This window comes from Electrona antarctica, assembly GCF_951216825.1.
Source record: "Electrona antarctica genome assembly, chromosome: 13".
NCBI classification, from domain to species: domain Eukaryota; kingdom Metazoa; phylum Chordata; class Actinopteri; order Myctophiformes; family Myctophidae; genus Electrona; species Electrona antarctica.
In genome coordinates this window covers 14240734-14263089 of record NC_136794.1, presented here as the reverse complement: position 1 = coordinate 14263089, position 22356 = coordinate 14240734, and the positions used below count along the sequence as shown (strand labels likewise).

At 41.6% G+C, this 22356-nt stretch overlaps 2 protein-coding genes across 6 annotated transcripts in view; one reads left to right on the top strand and one right to left on the bottom strand.

Moving 5' to 3' along the window:
* Positions 1–14522, top strand: part of stk17b (serine/threonine kinase 17b (apoptosis-inducing)) — a 26470-nt gene extending 11948 nt beyond the window's left edge. Inside the window, exons 1-8 of one of the 4 annotated variants that reach the window (XM_079517496.1) lie at positions 310–470; positions 710–864; positions 4759–4971; positions 8096–8234; positions 8760–8886; positions 11271–11319; positions 11764–11943; positions 12337–14522. In XM_079517496.1, the coding sequence (XP_079373622.1) occupies positions 746–864; positions 4759–4971; positions 8096–8234; positions 8760–8886; positions 11271–11319; positions 11764–11943; positions 12337–12586 (1077 nt within the window). In that variant the 5' untranslated portion in view covers positions 310–470; positions 710–745 and the 3' untranslated portion in view covers positions 12587–14522. Of the gene's footprint in view, positions 1–305; positions 865–4758; positions 4972–8095; positions 8235–8759; positions 8887–11270; positions 11320–11763; positions 11944–12336 lie in introns of those variants that run through there. The other 3 variants (XM_079517497.1, XM_079517498.1, XM_079517495.1) reach the window with 3 other exon arrangements.
* cUnh2orf69 (chromosome Un C2orf69 homolog) lies at positions 13429–22356 on the bottom strand. Of its 2 annotated transcripts, none has more exons than XR_013791337.1 (4): positions 21844–22322; positions 19916–20154; positions 16246–19607; positions 13429–16195 (listed from the first exon to the last, which is right to left on the bottom strand). XR_013791337.1 is itself a non-coding variant. In XM_079517502.1 (4 exons), exons 2-4 carry the CDS (start codon positions 22084–22086, stop codon positions 19130–19132), a joined length of 960 nt encoding a protein of 319 aa, XP_079373628.1. In that variant the 5' UTR covers positions 22087–22128; positions 22261–22356; the 3' UTR covers positions 13429–19129. The 2 variants fall into 2 exon arrangements, 1 of the variants encoding a protein (XP_079373628.1); XM_079517502.1 differs by having other exon boundaries at positions 13429–19607; positions 21844–22128; positions 22261–22356.

Sequence of the window (22356 nt, the reverse complement as noted above, 5' to 3'; positions counted from 1 at the left end):
ATTCATTCCAAAATGTGTTAGTACAGTTACAAAATAAGTGCAGCATTGTCTCTTGGTATATTTCACACAATGAACAGTTCTACGCTTTAATATCTTTAAAGTTAAAATGGATGAAGCAGCTACTTCGATTTGGACCCCCCCCCCCCCCCCCCCAGCGGTGCCAGTGCCAATTGCCAAACCTTAGAGAGTATATATCTAAGTGCCAAACAGAGTCAAATGCACGGGCCCACCTGCAGTTCCAGCTTTGACCAGTAGGCTCGCTTGACTGCTTCAACGTTGGCCATATGTCTATGGGCCAGGGGTCTTGAATTAGCGCGACAGTGTTTCCAGGCACTGGGATCATTTCAACAACCAGCGCGCATGCGCATTGTCCATGACGCGTCGCAAACAGAAGGATGTGAAGTGAAAATGTTCAAACTGTGTGAAGTTGGTGAGCTGAACGTACTGGAGGCAACAACAACAAAACAAACGTTTGTTTACTTCCGTGATATTATTCATACTTAGTTTATGAAATCGCTACTCGTTACAGTAACCGAAATCGATCAAATTCATTCTTTAATAACAAAGCGGCAATCAACCGTCGGAGCTAACAGAGCTAATGTTACGTTACATGCCATGACCATTAGTAATGTCCATGACCAACGGTTGTCGTGTCATCGTTAGGAATCCAACACAGTTCGATCTTCTTTTTAAATCCTATATCTGATAGCTTTAATTGAAGTTTGAGTTGAAGGGGAAGAGGATTATGTCTCGGAGGAGGCTGGACAGCCGCAGCGCCGCCGCCGGTCTGCTGGTAGACTGTCAGACCCCCATCAACACGGAGCCCCTGGAGACCTTCTATGAGCTGACTGGAGAGCTGGGCCGGTGAGATTATAAAAGTTATTTACTGTTTATGAACTAACTGGAGACAGTGGAGAGATGGGACAAGTGATATTATAAATGTTATAACTGTTTATGAACTGACTGGAGAGCTGGGCAGGTGAGATTATAAATGTTATAACTGTAATATGAACTGCCTGGAGAGCTGTACTGTTCAGGGTGGTGAGATTTAGCCTAATATTTAGACTCTCAAGATGTATTTTGATCGATTCTGACATTTTTGTCAGAATATATAAAATACATCTACGAGAGTCTAAATCTTAGGCTAGGTGAGATTATAATTTATAACTGCTTGTGAACTGACTGAAGAGCTGGGCAGATCTGATATTGGGGGGGGGGGGGAAAGTCATCATTTGGCTGGAGAGCCCCTGGACCAAAACCACTGATTTTAGTCAGAAAGATGATCAAAAGTATAAGGCATGCATGCGGGCACGTATTTCACGTGTGTTGGTTGGTGTAGGCATGTAGGGGACCAGCCACTGGGCAAAACACATGATCATATTTCTTTTAGCATATTAGATTATTTTCAATATATGTGTCCATAAATGTTTTTTACGTGTTCTGGGACCACGTTTTTGCCCTCATGTAGCTCTGAATCTGCAGTAAATTGAAAGTAGCAGATTTGAAATGACCCAACAAGGAAAAAATAACAATAGGCTTTACTCTCCCAATAATAGTATAGATTTGTCTCTGCACAATGTGAAAAATATGTTGAAAATTTCATTAGGTTTTTGTGGTGTCTTTAAATATGGCAAATGACAAATAATTAACCCAAACCATCTCCTCTCTAACATTCCCTAGCTTCCTCTCTAATCTCAAGTCTGATTTAATTAAATATAATTTTGACATATCAATGACCTAAAATGTTCCACTGATATTTAGGGCTGTCATGATGATGACATTTTACTTGACGATTAATTGTCACACAAATAATTACGACTAATTATTTGAACATTGTTCAATTCTGTTTGGCTTATCGTAAACAAAAGTTGCACAGGGCAGATATGACTGATTACTAATATACAAAGAAATGACATATTTGATAACTTGCAATGCAAAATACGGTAATTGTGATTATCTCAAATAATTGTGTTTGTGACTCGAGAAGTTGGTGCAAAGCATAACTTGTTCTCTAAAAGGGTTTAGGTATGATAGGGCAAGCTACAACTCCATCCCAGAGGAGAAAGTAGGTCATGTTTAGCCACAAATAGCTGCTGTACAGCAACAATAGAAGGACGAACAGCTAACAAGCACACTTAATATTCCACTTTCTGTCTGTGTGTGTGTGTGTGTGTGTGTGTGTGTGTGTGTGTGTGTGTGTGTGTGTGTGTGTGTGTGTGTGTGTGTGTGTGTGTGTGTGTGTGTGTGTGTGTGTGTGTGTGTGTGTGTGTGTGTGTGCGTGCGCATGGTCATATTCAAATCAATCACATCATCTGTTGCCCCCATTCTACTTGCAAATCAGGAGGAAGGAAACTAACTCATGTGGAAAGCAGACTTGAGTTCAGCTACTGAGAAAGAGGAAATAGCTCTCTATCGCTCTCTCTCTCTCTCACACACACACACACACACACACACACACACACACACACACACACACACACACACCATTAGGTAGCATATATACATGCTATAGAACCTTTCATATATTAAAAACATACAGCTCAATGTGCTTTATGTTAAAGAGATGTGGTAGGGGGGGGCAAACATAGATGCACAGTGCATTGCATTAATTAAAGCACAAACATGAAATGAAATGAAATAAAATGCTGGGTGAGAAATGTTGCTACATAAAGCCAACTTAGCCAAGTTTAAAAACACATGTTTTTAAGTGTCATTTAGGGGGCTAAGACATGGCAAAAGCATTTCCGGGGTCCCCAGCCAAAAAGGTTGAGAACCCCTGTTCTATGAGAACATAATTGAAGAAAGCCAGCATAACAGGAACAAAATACATTTTGTCCACATTCTCTCTTCATATCTACTGTATTAAGCTAAACTGTATGTGTGTATTTGAAAACAGGAAGTTTTGAAGTGTCGCAATCTAAAGTTAGTCACAACAATGTGGTAAAAAATTATCACCTCTGGTTTTCCTTTTAAGGAAATCTTTTCACTTCAAGTGTTAAACATTGCCCATGTGACCTAGATGATACTGTGCACAGTATCCACCAATGCTAAAAGGAAGGAGGGGAGGAAGGAAGGAGGGGAGGTTGGGGAACTACTACTTTGAAGGAGATATATTTTGACTTCTCACTTGAGTGGTAAAATATACCGACATTTTCAGCATTGGGTATGTCAGGGTGTGATATATTCAGGAAGTACCTGGTTGAACATCGCCTTTATGTCGCCTGTTTGTTTAATGTATAATGGAGGGCTGTTTGCTCACCTGCCAAGTTTGCCAACCAGGTCACCTTTGTGTTGAGTTACAGGAGACGAGATAAGCTTTACCGCCTCGGTTTGAAAGTTGGACTGTAGCCATAGCCAATGTCCAACTGTATTGTTATTCATAGGCCAGTGCGTGGTTCAACTTCTCTAACATTTCATGTCAAGCAAGTGTCTTTTGCAGCTTCATTCCAACTCTAACATGTTTGGAATGAAGGTAAAGGGACAGGTGTTGTGGTGGAAAACCTTGCTAGATACGGACCCTGGTTAATGTAAAGGGCCCATGGGTGGGGTTTGGTTAAGATTACACAATTATTACAAAAAAATATTCCAATAACTGCAAACAAAGCCCTACATGCCTTGACAACTAGTTTGTTTTTCTAACATCTATGATATATCGTGTGTGTGATGACTCACACGCTGTTCACAATAGTTAAGCCAAGCCCATAGTGCCTTGTCACTTGTGTAATTTAATCTGTAGTGATCATGGTGGATGATGTTGGGCTGGAGGAACAGTCATATATCACTTTCTCTTCTCACGTGGTCATATAGTTGGTCATCCATAGTATCAGTAATCGATGTACTGAGTGCTAAATAATGGTCAAAGTTGATATTCTGAAGTACTATTATTAACATAATGAAATAAATGAATATCATGTACTGTATATCAGCAGATGTCTACACTCTCACTATGACAACTCACTATTGTCATGCTTTCTCAAAACGTGCTTAGTTTAACATTTCATCAAATGTTACTTCATGTACTGGAAATCACTCATAACTGGTTAAATAAAATATATTTCTATGACTTTTCTCTACATTGTTTAGAGCTACAATAACACAAATACTACTTCAAACTATCTAAATATTTTTATGTAATTCATAAAAAATATATTAGAATATATTTTGTCCTGACATTTTACGTCTATTTCTATATAAATAGTTTACTACAAAACAGAATAACAAGACATTGGGGGTTTGATCATTCAGGTTGTCCAGAGACAACAGTGTGTCGGCAAGCAAGTGTACATGCGCATTATTTCCCCTTTTGTGAATGTGCTTGTGTACTTTACTTTTTATTTAATTTAACCACTTAACCACATGACACCTAGCATTCCTATTTGGGGCGAACATTAGGCAAAAATACTTGATCTACAAGCTGATCTTGTAATGTAGATAACTAATATACAGTATAAGGTTTAAGCAGTTAAATTCAATAATGTTCAGTTCATGTGTTTAATTTGATCAATGCAAAATATATTTAGTTGTTTGCTTATATATTCAATGTTATTGAAATATAAACCTTAATCAAATCTAAAGGTTTTTCTTTCTTCTTTTTTTGATTGGAATATTTTCTACTGTCTGACAACTTTCAGTCAAAACATTGGTAATATGTGGTCTAGCCCATGACCCCGAAATCTGGATCGGCATCGGTTCAGTTGGGCTTTATCTGTCGCATTGGAGGAGCATATTGCATAACGCTGATATCTGTCTTTCATATAGGGGGAAGTTTGCAGTGGTGAGGCGCTGTGTGGAGAAGGCCACAGGGAAAGTATTCGCCGCCAAGTTCCTGCGGAAACGACGGCGAGGTCGTGACTGCCGGGCGGAGGTTGTGCACGAGATGGCCGTACTGGAGTCGGCTCGCCACAATGCCCGCGTGGTGAACCTGCATGCTGCCTATGAGACGGACCACGACATCGTGCTGTTGCTGGAATAGTGAGTTCAAAACCAAAAATCCAACAAACTTGTGTGTGCGTTGGGGAACTGAGCCCGGTGTGGCTCAACCACATGACCACTCTCGGGTTCAGACGAGGAGCTTTTTTAAACACACACACACACACACACACACTGAATCACACAATCGGTGCACACCACCACTGGAGCAGTTTATGGTTCAGTGCTTTTGCTCCAGGGCATGTCTAAAACCTTTAAGACTAATTAAACCAGAGATTTGCAGCAAGACTAAACCGTTTTAGAACATTGCAGAGAAAAAGCAGCATTCAGAATTACCCTGTCGCAGGTCGGCTGAGTCGCTTGAGATTCCACTTGTCGAATCATAAGCAACACGTTTCAGAATCAAAACATATGATTTCTCTGCTTAGAGAACATATATGTTCTCATATCCTGCAGGGATGGCTGCCCTTAATGTCAGAGCACTGAGGTCCCAAATTACATCATGACTAATTTAATCCATGTAGTGTTTAGGAATGCAATACAACAAGACAAAACACATTGATATCTTATTGGGAAATACTGATGTTTCCCATATACGATATCCCGGAGGGACTGTGCTGGATTTGCTCATTGCTTGTCAGGTCCTAGAGTTTGTGCATCAAGGAAGTAAGTTGTTTTGACTTGACAATAGTTGTTCCTGTCGATTTGATGTGACATGAGAATTCTTAGCTGGTTTGGGCATCTGGTTAAGATGCCTCTCGAGCGTCTCCCTAGGGAGGTCCTCGAGGCACATCCCACTGGGAGGAGACCAAGCCACAGATGGAGGGATCATAATGACTCACTGGCCTCGGTATCCCCCAGGAGGAAGTTACCAATGTTGCTCTGGAGAGGGAACTCTGGAGCTCTCTGGTGGAGCTGTTTCCCCTGCGACCCAACTACGGATACGTGGTTGAAGATGGATGGATGAGAATTCTGTCGCAAGTATTTCCAAGCTTCAGCTCGGATCGTAGCGAATCATTTGGTCTGACACTGAACTAGGCTTTAGGCTCTGTTGTAATATAATGCCAGGGAGGTCAGTGTGTGCGTGTGTGTGTGTGTCCCAACAGATTTACAAGAATTTATTTGATAGATAGATGTATTGAATAAACAGCATCAGTTTGCTGATGACACCACCGTGGTCGGCCTCATAACCCAAGGGGATGAAGCTACCTCCTCTCTGGAACAGCTGGCAGCTTGGTGTAAGGCGCACAATCTTTCCTTCAACACAAAAATGTTGCAATGATGCATGAGGAGAGTGACTGGCATCATTAACAACACCACCCACCCCCCTCACAGCCTGATCTCCCGTCTGGTAAACGGTACAGTCAGGAGCATCAGGGCCAGGACTGAAAGGATGCAAAACCGTTTTTTCCTCACACAATCAGATTGTTGAACTCCGGCCTCCTCAGTAGATAGGACATGGACTCCTCAGTAGATAGGACATGGACTCCTCAGTAGATAGGACATGGACTCCTCAGTAGATAGGACATGGACTCGGGGAGAGCTATGCTTTGCTATGCAAAAGGAAAGAAGACATGAACTCTATATTCATTTTTTTTGTTTTGTTTTTTATCTGACTGCTTTTTGTCTCCACCAGGCCGAAGGCATGGGGAGAGAGTATGTTTTGCACTCCGTCCGTGTGTGTGTCCGTCCGTCCGTCCTTCCGTCCGTCTGTTACCAGCTAATCTCCGGCACCGTTAACCCGGTCGATGCCAAACTTTGCACACACACTCCCTGGATGCCAACGATGAACCTCTGCCCCGCATTTTCCAGAACGACCTGTTATAGCGCCACCATGAGGCAGCTTTTCACATTTTTTACCTAAAACTGCACCGATCTGCGTGAAACGTTGCATGCACACTCCCTAGAGGCCAAGGACAAACCTTTGACCTGCATTTTCCGCATCTGCCTTTTTATAGCGCCACCAGGAGGCCGGCTTTTGTAAAACACATTTTTTGATATTACTCCTCCAGATTCTGTCCAAAAATCTCACAAATCGTTACACAGTATCTCTATGGTCATGTGCTCAAGTCGGATCTGTCCGATATTTCATATTCCATCCTAATTGGCTATAATTGGCTTTCACAGTTTGCAAGATTGCCCCGTTTTGAACAAAAGCCTCAAATCATGAACGCAGCATGAAATGTACGTGAAATCTTTCACACATTTTGCCAAACATCTCACACAGTCCTATCCTCCTGGTGGAGACCTGTGCCCAGAAGGGCACTTTTTCTAGTTTATGATATGAATCGCTGTCGCTGTCTTTTTAACTAGGACGAACATAATTTAAAAAAAAATTCTAAGACTGCCTGCAGTTGGAAAACAAAATGACAAATAAAGAAATCTTGAAATAATAAAAGTTTAGATCCATGTTTAGATCATAATCCATAATGCTCTTCCAAGTTTGTGGAGTTAAGCGAGTTCTATGGACCACATTTTCTGCTTCACTCCAAACTCGCACAGCAAGTCTCTTTAATCTTCCAGTCTTCATTCTCTCTGTATCGACATACCAGCAAGTAGATCCATAATGCAGATTGGAATCTGCAACGCTGACTGGAGGTGCATTGCTGGTGTTTTCCAGCCGCACCCTTGGCACCGCTTACTCTGAAGAAGAGAGACCTGAAAAGAATAGTTTCCTCCTCCTAGTGGGCCTGGTACAGTGCCGCCTCAGGCACTGTACAATATATATACTGTATAGTACTCCTGCCCTGAGGAGCACAGAAAACCTAGAAACATTAGTGGCACATTTAAAACTCCATAAAGATAAAATACACCTTATCGCTTGAATTGATATGAACTAAGTACAGCAGTCAGTTAGAATAGTGTGGGAGTTCCTTTAACATTGTTGCTTTAATCTCATGATCCCATGAGAAGTCAGTAGACGTTTGAATAAACCTTTGATCCGTGTGTGTGTGTGTGTGTGTGTGTGTGTGTGTGTGTGTGTGTGTGTGTGTGTGTGTGTGTGTGTGTGTGTGTGTGTGTGTGTGTGTGTGTGTGTGTGTGTGTGTGTGTGTGTGTGTGTGTGTGTGTGTGTGTGTGTGTGTGTGTGTGTGTGTGTGTGTGTGTGTGTGTGTGTGCGTTCGTTCGTTCGTTCGTTCGTTCGTTCGTTCGTTCGTTCGTCCATCAGTGCGGCAGGTGGAGAGATCTTTGACCACTGTGATTCTGACGAGCTGCTCCCAGAGGCACAAATTACCAGACTTATTAGACAAACCCTGGAGGGGGTTCACCACCTCCACCAGACCAACGTGGTCCACCTCGATCTCAAGGTCTGTGAACACACACACACAATTTTCACTATTTTTGAAATTGTATGACCTTTTTGAATATTTGTAAATGTTCTTAGCCCTATATGCCCAAAATAGAGGCCAGGTTGAAAGTGGATAAATGAGCATTGATTTTACGCAGCTGTGCTTGTGAAGATTAATCAAAATTATTCAAATGACTAATTTCGATTTGCGCAAACAATTGTGATCCGGTGATTATGTAATACTTGCCACACATGCATACGCACATGAGAGGATTTCACACCAGGTCAGGACAGCCACTTTTACTGTTCTACAAGCCAAAACAGCTAAAAAGGAATAGAATCAAATCAATCAACATCCAAGCAATGTTAACTGTCAGAGTGATATATCGACTCCTCCGTAGGGCCAAATACCTTGCTATATAGTCATAATTGTAAGCAGTTAAATGGTATCTTGTAGTAATTTTCCACTATGGTTAAGTCACTTCCTGATATGCACTCGGCATATGGCTCACTGTCTCTCTCTTTCTTTCTGGTTGTGTTCTAGCCTCAGAACATTCTCTTGACCAACCTGTCTCCTCCTGGGGACATAAAGATCGTGGACTTTGGTCTGGCACGGCGACTGGGCGCAGTGGGAGAGCTCAGAGAGATTCTAGGAACACCAGAATACGTGGGTAAGCCAGTGATAATAAAATGGATCCGTCAGTCATTCAACATTGGTCTACCACATCTGAATATGAATATAGAGTTCAAAATCAGTGATAGTCACCATGTTGACTTTGATAGTGGAAGGAAACTAGTAGTCCGGCAGCCGACAGGCTTTTTTTGTTTAAAGTGGGACATTTGGTATATAGTCTTTTTTATTGGCCTAAAATATTGTCTATATACATACATTCACTTGCTGACCGGCTGTCAGTATTGAGCAATTTTTTTAAGCAAATGTCCCTCCTGTCCACCTCGGCTGCCGGATTATAGTGTCTGCATTGACAATTGGCATACTATCCCTCGCAGTTCTGCTTCCTGCTGAATCAACCTGTTGTAGGAGTCAGTAATACAGAGAAAGCCCTCTCCGCCCTGGTTCCCACCTACAGAATACAGCCAAATGAAATATATTTTATAAATAAAATATGTTAATTGGAACCGGATGTACCACAGAGGATTCAAATCCCTAGTTGATGCAGTTGGGGGGCAGGGACTTTAACCCTAACTTTACCCAGATGCCCCTTTACGCACAACTTGGCATATGAGCCTACAGAAAATATACTGAGCCTCCATGATCCATAAATTCACATTTCAAGTCCCAGTCTTCAGAAGGTGGTATACAGAACCTGTTTCCTGTTCCAATTCAGTTTTCCAGGCTTTGTTTGATTGGGTCAGCAGCAGCTTTGAACCAGAAACATAATACGCCTTCACATGTGTTTTCAGTTAAAATCTGCTGCTAAGCCAATCAAATGAAGTTATGGGATGAACTGGAACAGGAGGATATACCACCTGCTGTAAAGTGGGACTACAGTTATGTACAGAGCAGATTTAGTGTCAAAATCTGACTCTGCCTTATGACCTTTCCTCACTGGTCAACAAAAACACCTTGAAGACCTTAACAGGAGCCCTTGTACAGGGTTTCTTTGACTATGCATGCACCTCCTGGTACCACAGCACCTCAAAGGCCCTTAAAACCAGACTCCAGACTTCCCAAAACAAACTGGTCAGGCTCCTACTTGATCTAGCCCCCCGAACCCACCTCACCCCTGCCCACTTCGACAGGCTGGAATGGCTTAGGGTCGACGACAGAGTACAGCATCTTGCAATGGGTCTGGTCCACAAGATTCGATACACCACCAAGATACCCATGTACCTGTCTAGATACTTCCTTAATGTTAACGAAGTCCACACCCACAACACCAGAGGGAGTGCAACGAACCATGTACAACCCAGATTCGGCACAAACAAGGGACTAAATTCTTTTCGCTCCTATGCCACCAAAATGTGGAACGCCCTACCAACTGTCATTAAGACATGCGAATCCCTTGACTCCTTCAAAACCGCTCTCAAAGGGCACCTACGGATGGCTGCAATTCGAAACTGGCCCCCGTAAAATCTGAATCCCCCCCCCCGCCCCCCCCTTTTTTCCCCTCACTGTATATATTTCTTTTCCCTTTTTACCTCCTTTTTGATGAATTCTTTTGTGATGAATTCCTGTTCTGTCTATAGAAGTGTCTATTTGTACGTCTCTAAATGTTTTGATGATTTGAACATGGTGGACCCTGTTGGAAACAAGTGTAATGCTTAATTGGGTCGTCCACTCACAGTTAACAGCCTTTGTATTGAGTTTGTGCTTGAAATGTACTGTAATTCTGCAAACTGTTAATAAATTCTTCAATCAATCAATCAATCAATAGTACATGGGTTTTCAACAGGTGGTCCGTGAAGGTATTGCATGTGGTCCCTGACCATGCATTTAGTAATGTAGGAAAGTGAAGATTTGTATTTTAATTTATTGTATTGACCACAAGTTGAGAAACAATGCAGTAAATGACGTGGTGACATATGAGTTAGTTACTGGGAAGTCGGACGTCAAGAACTTGCACAGAAAAGGGAGGTAGAATCTCAAGGGAAACTGTACCGGATTGCCTGGTTGAGTCACCATTATAAGGAAATGTGCCCATAATGAATTGCATGTGTCTGCTCGCTCATACATACAGTAAGTTACAATAGCAACATGATTTTAATATGGAAGGTTAACAGATATGCTGCATCTTTGGTAGCTGCCAGTGTGAACACAGCATTAGACCAAAAGCCAGGCATACCATTTCTTGTTTGTTGGTTATCCAAGAGTTTGGAACATTCACTGTTATTGTCAGGTTGAATCCATCTATAGTTCAAAATCATATGTGATCAGGCTGTCACATCCAATACTTGGGAATGAACTCCATCAGAAACTTTATTCATCTTTACCAAAACAATCTGTGTAACAAGAAGTTTGACGTGACAGCTTCTTCTGGTGATGATAAAATATAATTACTCTCTTTTACTCTTCTTCCTTCATGGCTCCATTCAGCCCCAGAGATCCTGAACTATGAACCAATCACAACAGCAACTGACCTATGGTGAGTCCTTTACACAATGCATGCATGAATGTCAAGCCAAACAATCCCAGATATTAATTACATTAGAGGATCCTAATCTCCTCAAGACTCAAAGACTCAAGACTCAAAAGATACATTTTACGTCTCCCTGGGACCCAAACAAAAATGCTTTATGATTGATTATAGCTATAGGATTTGAACCCGCACAAGTGCTTAATCCTTTACCTCTCGGAGCCTGCCTGCTTGCTCTGGGGAATTGTCTTTTTTTGTACCTGAATACAGGATTTAAATGTCTAGAAGAGCATGGAGACCAAATACAACCACCCCATTTGTAGATTAGTTTTTGAATGTATTCACACACACATTTCTTACATGGTGGAGTTTTAACATTTTTTTAATATTTTCATTATCTAAATATGAAGAATGGAACCCGTGAAGTGGTATGTTGTCGTTTGTTTTCTTCAGGAGTGTCGGGGTCATTGCCTACATGCTGGTGACGGGTGAGTCCCCGTTTGTGGGGGACAACAAGCAGGAGACCTACCTGAACGTGTCTCAAGTGAATGTGGACTACAGCAAGGAAAACTTCGCCAATGTGTCCGAGCTCGCTGTGGACTTCATCCGCAAGCTGTTGGTCAAAGCACCTGAGTGAGTCACCCTGAACCTCAACGCTCCTATTCTGGGGGAACATCCGGAGGATATTGTGTACAGTGAAATGAGGAGGCATAGAGCCTTAAGTTGAGTTTTTGTGGTTAACTACTCTGACTCTACAAACGTAAATTCCTGTTGTCAGGATTTTTATTCTGTACCAATAACCACATATTGGTATGCCAATTATGACACAGACAAATACAATAAGCTTAACAAGCTTGCAGAAAGCACTTCAATTCACTTAAATTGTTTTAAAATGTTTACAGAATTCCAAAACTGAGGATGCCTATATTTGATGAAACATTTATGTTTTCAGTAGACAGAAAGATAAATCGAAGTTAACTCCCTTTTTTGGATGACATAAACTGAAGCATCATTGTTCTTGTCCAGGGACCGTCCCAGTGCTGCAGACTGTATGAGCCACCCGTGGCTATGGCAGCAGCAGCAGCCGCCGCCTCTTCTGGGCCCGGAGCCAGTCACACCACGCACCTTCTTCCGTGAGAGGTGTAGCGGCACGAAATGGGCCGCCCCACCAACGGAGGACAAGGAGAACTTCCTGGACTCACCCCCTTCCCACGCAAAAAGGTTCCGCTTTGACGAGGAGGCTCTGGCTGCCGGGGACGGTGACCGTGACCTCTAGAAAAAGAAGGGGAGCTGAAAGGAGTGTGGTGGGGTAGTTCATTACCCCCTCATACTGTAGGTTTTTAGGGACTGTGTCGACAAAAGTTGAGCTGCCAACGCTTTTCTGCCATTCATTGCTATGGTAAAGACGCACTCTTCTTCCCAGTGACGAGGATCACGTTTTTCAGCATGCTCAGCGTACAGCATGTTTTGGCTGAGTGCCCCTCTTAAAGTAGAAAATATTTACTTTTGGAGAGGAGCACACCTCATCAATGTCATTTATTGATAGTTTCGAAGTCCATGGGCGTCAACAAATGCTCCATGCGCTAAATAAGAACAAGAAGCGATCTGGACATGATATTTAAAGTGGTCCTCTGCTAAATAAAATACAAAAATAAATAAAAAAGCTTTCTGTAGACAGCGGACACAGCCCTTAGGTTTGTTTCCTGCGTTCAGAGAACCATCTGCCAATTGGCCAACACGCGAGAGCACTTATGCCTGATTTATACTTGGTTGCATGTTTTGTCGGCCACCGGCAACTAAGTATAAATCGCCCTTTAGGCCTGATTTTGCGTTCCATGCCTTGGTGGAGGGCAGGTGCCCATCACTCAACGCCAAAGATTACCAGCTGAAGGTTTTGAAAATTTCAACGCTGATTTATCACTCTTTATTTGTTTCTTGGTTCATGTAATGTGTTGGTCTAAAATAAGTAATAACTTTTATTGTAAGTTGATATTTTGTATCAATGTACTGTTTCATGTTTATGCTCTTCTAGTGGTTTCTGTGTGGAGAATCTCAAGGGAAAATCTATGCAATAATTCTTACTCTTCCGTTTGTGAACTAGGTTTTTTTCTTTCTTTCTCTTTTTAAAGGAACTTGAAACCACATGGACATTTCTATATCTTACTTTGCCTAAAGGCCTGAACCTGTTTTGAAGTGGTCTTAGTGATTCGGCCCAGCTAGTGTTATGTTACCGTACGGATTACACACACATACACGCACACGTGCGCACGCACACACATATTTAACTAAGCAACTCTGTATGTGGTCATGAATGATAATAATTCCCACTTTTAAAATCTCTGGCAATGCAAAACGTAACACAACAAATCATTACACAGTTTTCCATCTGCCTGCCTACATGTGATCAACACGTTTCCGTGTCAAGTTAGTATTTGGGTCTTCTGGTGACATTACCGAACGGTAGTACGTAATGTTTTGTAACCGACACAGTGGCACAAACCTGTTGATGTTTGACGAGAAGCTGTACTTCCTCTTTATGGACAAACCAGCTGTAGGGCAGGATTACAAGCAAGCATATTACATTCCTTTTTTCAGCAGTTCTTTTCTCCAGCTCTCACGCATTCAGCAAAATAAATCCAGCATAATTTTGTTCCCGTGGGCCAGCCCCTGAGGGGTACAGGCTTTATATAAACCTTTTAATAACTGGGGAACTCATGCATGCTAAATGTGGAACTTAACCACTTAAAACCCTAGCGTCCCACTCCCTATTCTGAGGTGAATATTTAGCTAATAGCTGAGCTGCAAGCTCACAATGCAACACAATGTGATGTATTGTGAGCTTGTAGATTAACTATTTTCGGATATTTATATATTAAGTGTAGAGCGAAAACGGGAGTGGCCTCTACGGACTCTGATCAACTAAGTGTATAGGGTTTAACTGGTGGAAGACCACTTCTAAGGGCACTGGACTAGAATTCCATGCCTAATAATATATGAATACAATTGTATTGTACACATTAAGTCTGTAAATGCAGTCATTTCAACAAAAGAAAAAAGCCCCTGTTGGGGGGAGAGGTTATTTTTTTATACCACATTGTGTGCCTCATTTAAAACAAAATCAGCCCTTTTCTCTTACGTTGTAAGTGAGCCAACAGGTCCGGCTGGTGTCTGTTTAGTAGCAAGACGACAGATTAAAACTGACTGAAAAATGACTCATTTGGTCACACCCTTACATACTGTCCATGTCACCCCTTTATTACATACACTGTAAAATCCTGAGTATTCATTTTAATTGACATTGAGGATTTTACTGTGTAGTGGCAGAGCGATATGACTTAAACTACGTATGTTTTGGTGTTCATTCAGACATTGACCTGAACTTGTCCTGTGCTTCCCCAGTTTATCCCCCTATTTTCATTTTGAATCAGCATTAAAAGCTATAGTATGTAATGTATGGAGCTGGTGGCCTTAAAGGCCAATTATACTTGTAGGTTAAAGTGTTGTCTAAGTGCACCACTGGAGTGTATAGTAAATAATTCACCTTCAACTACCTTCATCCGTTCGCGGTCTTCCTCATTCTCAGGGCATGAACTGTTAGTCTGTACCTGTTTGCCTCTTTATATTTGCTGATTTAGTTTTATACTCTTAATATGTTTCTTTATAGGCCTATTATTTATGTATTGGAGTAGTATGTTGTTTGTTTATATTTAGATGTAAAATCTGTGCTGGTGTGTTTGGAGCTGTGGTTGTTCACTTCAGCCTTGTGGGAGGCAACGTTGTGCTGTTCCACACCTGAGACACCAGAAACATGCAATGAACTACCTGTAGAAAAGCAGCAGTAGTCTGCGTTCTTATCAGTGCTGGTTTAACGTTTTGGCCGTACAAGGTTTCCCCCAAAAGTGATTGAAGAATTGTATTCTGCTTGCTTACAGTGTTGAAATAAGTTGATGTTGCCATTGCTATCGATGGGGACTGGTTGCTTGGATGGTTCTAGGAAGTGACAATAGAGGGATGGAAAGATTGTCCAGATGGTACTGGAAGACAATGTGAGAGGCTTTTGATGGGAAGCGAGATTGTTTCACAGTTGAGTAAGCTTTGTGGTTCGATGGTGACATAATCTTAAATTGTGAAGTGAAGTTGAATATTGTGAAATGAGGGTGTGAAAGATTTTTGGAAAAGCAGCTGAAATATTGAGAATGTTTAAAGCAAGAACAGATGATTCTGATGTAGATATTTTTGTCCTTGAAGATATAAGTGAGATGGATGAAAGGCTACTGTATACTGAAATAGTCCGGCAGCCGACAGGCTTCTTTTGTTTAAAGTGGGAAATTTGGTATATAGTCTTTTTTTTTTATTGGCCTAAAATATTGTCTATATACATACATTCATGAATCTTGTGTCCCTACCATTAACATCCTATGGCAGGCAAACTTTCCTTATGCTTTAAGTAGCATGTGACATGTCAAACTAGGGGTTTTTCATGATTCTGAATCCATTCCAAGCATTGGTTTGGAATGGGCTGAAAACAGCCATAGATGTCATGACAAATGTGATGAGGTCAGCACAAATGTGATGAGGTCAGCACATTTTGGCAAAATGGCTATGGCTGTTTTTAGCCCAAGGAGTGTATTTTGTGCAAAACTAATGCTTGGAATGTATTCAGAATCACGAAAACCCCCTAGTTTGACATGTCACATGCTACGTAAAGCAAAAGTAAAGTTTGAAATGTTTTCCTGCCATAGGATGTTAATGGTAGGGTCACAAGAAACATTTGCTCAATACCGACAGCCGGTCAGCAAGTGGATTCATGAATGTATGTATATAGACAATATTTTAGGCCAATAAAAAAGGCTATATACCAAATTTCCCACCCGTCCACTAAAATCTGGAATCTGAGGTCCTGTCGGATCGGTGCACGCCAGCCATGTCCTATACGTCAAAGCATGATAGAATAACTGTCCATGGTGGCAACTGGCATACTGACGTTTAGACCTCAACTCTGTCAGCCTCCAGCAAAGCGTTCCCTTTTGTTCATAGAGGTGCCAAACACATTGTTATTGTTTGTTGTTGTACAAGACCTCAAGGTTTGCCCAAGCGATGTCACCAGAATCATACAATGGCCTTTGTGTGTCACACAGTGTGGGATTATGGGTGTTTTCGTGCACGGCCATGTGCTCATCTCTATGCTGTCATCCTCGGGAACTGAAACACCACTGTTAAAATAAAAAATAAAAAATACATCTAGATTTGTAAATTCATCTCAGCAAGATTTATTAAAAATCATATTTGTCTTACCTTTGACTGAGTAATTCTCTAATTAAGGTGAGATTGATTCATTTAAATGTTTTTCAGACTTGTTTTGTGTTTTTATTGAATCAGGGTGACATAGCTTAACCACTTAAACCATACAGTATGCTTTGTTGACCGGGATCGCCCAGGGGTCTAATATCTGCGTCCCTCCTTTTCCCCTCTACACCAAATGTCTCACAACTTGTCACGTTGTGACACTTTGAGCGCTTGTAGATCTGTTATTTGAACATGTTCTCATATTTTGGTCAAATCTTCTATTATGAAATTCCCAGAATAGGGATGCTAGGGGTTCATGAGGTTAATTTGATTCGATAAAGGACGTTTAGTAAATTGTATTGAGAGCAGTCAATTACCAACCTGCCCACTTTCACTTGTAGAAAACTATTTTAAACATTGTTTGCAATTTCATCTGATATATATTATATAAAGGTGGTTGTATTTGGCAGTGTAGTGCAGCACTGTCAGACAGTGTTCACTTAACTGCAGTGTTGAATAATTAGTTTTGTGCTGCTGACCTGATTAAGATCCCTGCAGCTGCCAGTCATTCTGTGTTGTGTGCTTGTTTATTGTCTGAGCATGGAAAAAAAAGAGATGCTTCATTTGCACTCATACCATCACCCTTGAGAACTAGAGCAGTGAAGTCATCGTGATGTCATCTCACATTCCTGGTCGACTGGAGCAAAAAAGTTTGAGTGAAACTCAACTCACAAGCAAAGTAACTATTAGACATGTATGTTTATTTGGCTTTGTTTTTTAATGTACGAGCATTTTCATTGCATTGAAAGAAATCTACATTGTATTCTGATTGACCACAGACCAATATGTAGGTATTATACAGCAAGCTGGAAAGCTCATTAAAGATTGTAGACAATTATGTAAACCTGTTTTTTCCTTTTCTTCTCATCTTCACTGAATAATGCAAATCATTTGGTTTTGGTTTCCTTTAATATCTTTTTGCCATTGATTTATAAACACTTAAACCCTATTTTATTATTTGGCTATGATGTGAGCGTGTGGATATGCTATTTGCAAGACAATGTTGACAAATCTACTCTTATGCACAAAATCTTTTCAAATGGGCTCAAATTCGGTTGATAAAACTATAAACGTAACAACAAATAAAATAAAAACTTAACTACAACAACCGGTGTTAACTGGCACATCATCCTAGATTGGGGTTGCTAACCAAAACAGAAGTATGGAACCTCCCCAGCCAATAGTTGTAATGGGCTTGTATTAACAGATACTGTACACTTCCCCCTGCCGTTGAGAGCTATGACTCAAAACAAACTACAGTACCTGTACATCACTGTCATGTAGCAATCTGAGAATGAATGATCACAGGACAAAACGTTCATAGCAGGTATACTGTAGATCTGACATCTCACCTTGTTCTATATTAAACCTCCCATGTGCAATGCAAATGTAGCTATTAATGATGATCCGCTGTATGTGAGAACTTTTGGGGGGGAAAGTGTACAAAGTAAAAGTCATTGAATGGCAGGATGTAAAAGTTAACGCTAGTTTATATTCTACACTCAAATGTTGAGCGACAATTCTTTGTTGAAAAATTGTCATTTTGTTAAACAAATAATAAATTAATTTACATTAAATTCCTTACATTCATTAATTTACATTCATGAGAAAGATAATTTCAGGCATGACAATAGTGCAAAGATGCTACTGTATATAAGCTTACATAGCAATCACATCCACTGGAATACATTACTCTGTAAACACGCTTTAGCTTTCATCCATTCAACTGAACATTTCAGACTAAAGATGACATTTATCCCTGGCAAGGGCTGACTTTGGGAACACATGTCTACAGAAGAAAGCATGTGTATCAGACAACTTTTGAAACATACCATCAAATATGATACATTGAGTTGGGGAATGCAAGCATCTGAAATTCTAAATGAGTCTGACAACTAGTTAACAACTGGAATGTTAAAATGTATGCCGGAGGGCAGAGACAGTATTTGTACAGAATGTGTGAGGCTAGGTTCTGGGAGAGAGGTTAGACCCTCAAACTCCCAGATTATGTGCTTGCAGAAATAGGGTTCCGGTTCAGCAGCTACTGTATGACCTAGCAATATTGTTGCAAGCAACACATTTGCATTCTCGATTCTTGATAACAGAAAATAACAATTAAATCAATAGTAACTTGAATCTTGAGATAGAAACCATTGTAATGATTACTTTAGGCTACAGTTTACCTAAACAGGTAATTAAGAGGATTTCATATTTAAGAGTCATGCCTTGGGATATTCTGCCTATAATTATGGTAAGTACATTTATTAAAGGGAGACTGCTAATATTGTTTACGTGTTCTAAATCTACAACCTTAAAAGCATATATCACAGAAAATGAGGTAATGTTAGCGAATGAGAACTAATTCAGTGCCGAGTCATTTACTTCAAGTTTTAGACTCATGTACATGTAATATGTGGCTGAAATCACCTGGTGTTAACAGTCACCCTATACCCACCCAGAGTGTGAATACCACTCAAAACTCCAGGATAACCCGGAAGTGGTTGTCGATGGTGGCGGGTTTGTCCTCAAAGTGCAGCTTCTTGTTCACAGATGCACCAAAGTCCTCCAGGATCTTGACAAAGTGTCTATGTTCCCGGCCCACCCAGGCCCGCATGGGATCACACACCTCGTAGGGCGTCACATGGGCATGGATGCCCATGCCGCTGCCAGCTAATGCCTTCAGCACTCGTTTATCCGTCACCCAGGTCTCACTGCCACCAGGGTGACCCCCGTCCAGCCAGAAAATGTCGGCGATGCGTCCCATGAAGGGTGACAGCGCCGGGTCGGCATAAGCGCCAGCCAGTTCGTAAGCCATCTGGTTCAGAACCACGCAGCCTTTGCTGAAACCCACCAGAGTCAGGGAGAAGTCGGAGGGGATGGTGCCAGCACCTCCTGGTGGTGGAAGGGGGTTGGGCAAGTTGGCTCGATCCATGCCATGACTCAGGAGCGCCCTGAAATCATCAAATCAACCAAATTGTTTAGTTTCAATAGACACAAGGCTAGAATGACACTTCGTGCTAATACGATGTGTTGTTAGTTTGTAGATCAGCTATTTTCAAATAGTCAAAGTATAATGATTTTAAATAATTGTAGTGTAAAAAGTACAATAAAATAAATTTAAATACTCAAGTTAAGTGAAAGTACCACAACATTGTAATTGAGCAAATGTACTTAATTACTTTCCACCACTGCCTCCCACTGACTGGTCGAAGTTGATGGCTGAACATCACAAAATTATAATGATGCCATAGTGACCAACCTGAGGTGTTGAAAGGCCCCACAATCAGGTGAGTAGGCCGAGTGCTCAGGCGCTCCAAACATGTTGCTCACTACAAAGTTCTGGTAGCAGCTGAACTTGTGCAGGTACATGAGGGAGGCTCGCACCACCCAGATGTACCGTCCGGGAAAACGGCGTCCCAGAGCCAGTGCCGTCTGCTCCAGACTCCAGCACAACCACTGGGATGCCTCTTGCTGCACAGCCATCTCCTCCTCGAAGTTCTGCACACCACAAACATAAGAGACAAATTGCTGTGACTAGGGAGGCACGATACTGACATTTTGACTTTTGATTTAGCCGATCATTTATTAATTTTGTGCTTGAATTGATCAATACCAGTATTGCAATACAAGATAGTAGTAGTAGTATGTCCGTCACACCTCGTGACACGATCCATATATGGCCGTCAGTCCGTCACGCCTCGTGACACGCTCCATATAGCCATCAGTCCGTCACGCCTCGTGACACGCTCCATATACAGTATGGCCGTCAGTCCGTCACGCTTCGTGACACGCTCCATTTATGATTAGATCACGACACTGACCTAATCAAATCCTGGTTAGCCATACATGTAAGACTGGATCATCACCTAGATCTTCATGCTGTATATGGAGCCGGCCAGCAACTCTACATCTGATCTGACCTCAAACCCTTAGATCTCCATATGGAGCTGACCTTGTCTGACATTCCATAATTATGTTGATTCTTCCCCACCCGTCCTTCCTCTTCGATGGCCCCCTTTTGACTGATACCCGTCCATTCAACTCTAGACGGGAGTTTATTAGCGCAGCTGTGCCCGGCAGCCGGCGAAAACTAGAGTTTCCAACAGGCCCGAAAATTACGGCCTGGCCCCTGTCTGGTGATATGACTGCATTGCACTAGTATGACAATCATAAAATGTCATGATCGTGACAGCTCTATTCATACCACGCAGGCACCATCATCAAAGGAGGCATGTCCACAGTTCTACTTCCCACACAGAGTGAAGAGGTTCATCATGGGCTCAAGGATACTCTAACCTCACCAGGAAACCCTGACTGCAGCTGCATTACTGCCTGGTACAAAAGATGCTCAGTAAGCAGTTGCTTTTGAACACTAAACGTTAAACTGTAAAATATATATGGCCTGTGCAGGTTTTATTATTACACTATATTGCTCGTAAGGTCAGTCAATGTTCTACTAAAGTGAAAGTGTCATTAAGGCATATTGCATACCGGCACCTGCTCTATACTGCTCACCTGTGGTCATGTTATAAAACATCTAGTAAAGTTGCATATAATGATGCAATGAGAATACTCCTACGCCCAGAGGGGCCAGTGCGAGTCAGGTGTCAGGTGTCACTGCTGGAGTGAGGACTTTTAAAGCACTTCTAAGAAATGCTTAGGAATGTGACAAAAACAAGAAATACTTAGGAATGTGACAAAAACAAAACATTATCCATGAAATAAAGGCTTCATGGGGTGTTTAACTATATTTTATGCACCAAGTTATGTACAGTAATATAACCCACATTATGTGTATATAAAGGATTTGTTGATCTATTTGACTATTGTTTTTTCATTTTACATAGTTATTTTACCCTTTTATCCTATTTTATTTACATTGTTAATTATCCACACTGTGACTGTCAGTTGTACTTGAAGTACAATAATTGCATTCCCTACAGCAACTGTAGCTCTGGTCCATATATAGCTCTAATTCAATTAGAGCTATATGGACCAGAGCTTAGCAACTGTAGTGTACTGTACACTTTAGTATGAGGTATGAGGCAGTTTAAAGTTTAAACGTGGCTAGAGGCACTTCTTTAACATCACGACACAAACAGGATCATTTATTTTTGTTACATTTGTTAGTGGTAATAATATTGGAAACTCGTACACAGTACAATCCTCAGACCTGGAAAAACAGACCTGAATGTCACCGGGGAAGAAGACGACATGTGATCCAGATCCACCGTCCTGGACCTCTTCTAGGTCTGATCCGCATCCCGAAGGCCGTAACAGCAGCAAGTCGTTGACTCGCTCTGGGTGGGATCCAGGGACACCGACCAGACGCTGGAGCCTCTGTGGGCTTGCATCGCTTGTATCCGGGGTACCTGTCTGACACAGTGGGCCGGGGAGCAGGGATGAGGATGAGGCCGACGTGGAGCTCATGACTCTCCGGCTGCAGCGATCAGAGAACAGCCCCCTGCGAGCCTGCGAACGACGAGCATGAGCATGAATAACTAGAATATAAATGCTCTACTTTTCATTGGTCTGGCTTCTTCAAATGCAAAAAATATATAATATATATCTATAAGAATACGTGCAGTGGTGTTCTTCGTTTACTTATTTCTGTATCGCTGCATTTTTGTTCGGAGCTTCAAGCTCGAGGAACGGCGGAAATCATTATTTATGTTAAATATGATTTATCCGCCAGGTGGC

Bases quoted from the DNA above. Each gene is read 5' to 3' on its own strand.
- cUnh2orf69 (XM_079517502.1), bottom strand. From the start codon at position 22,086: ATGAGCTCCACGTCGGCCTCATCCTCATCCCTGCTCCCCGGCCCACTG. The intron at 20,155-21,843 runs GTCTGTTTTTCC...TGTGGTGTGCAG, and splicing joins TCTTCCCCGGTGACATTCAG to AACTTCGAGGAGGAGATGGC. The intron at 19,608-19,915 runs GTTGGTCACTAT...TGATGATTTCAG, and splicing joins GGGGCCTTTCAACACCTCAG to GGCGCTCCTGAGTCATGGCA.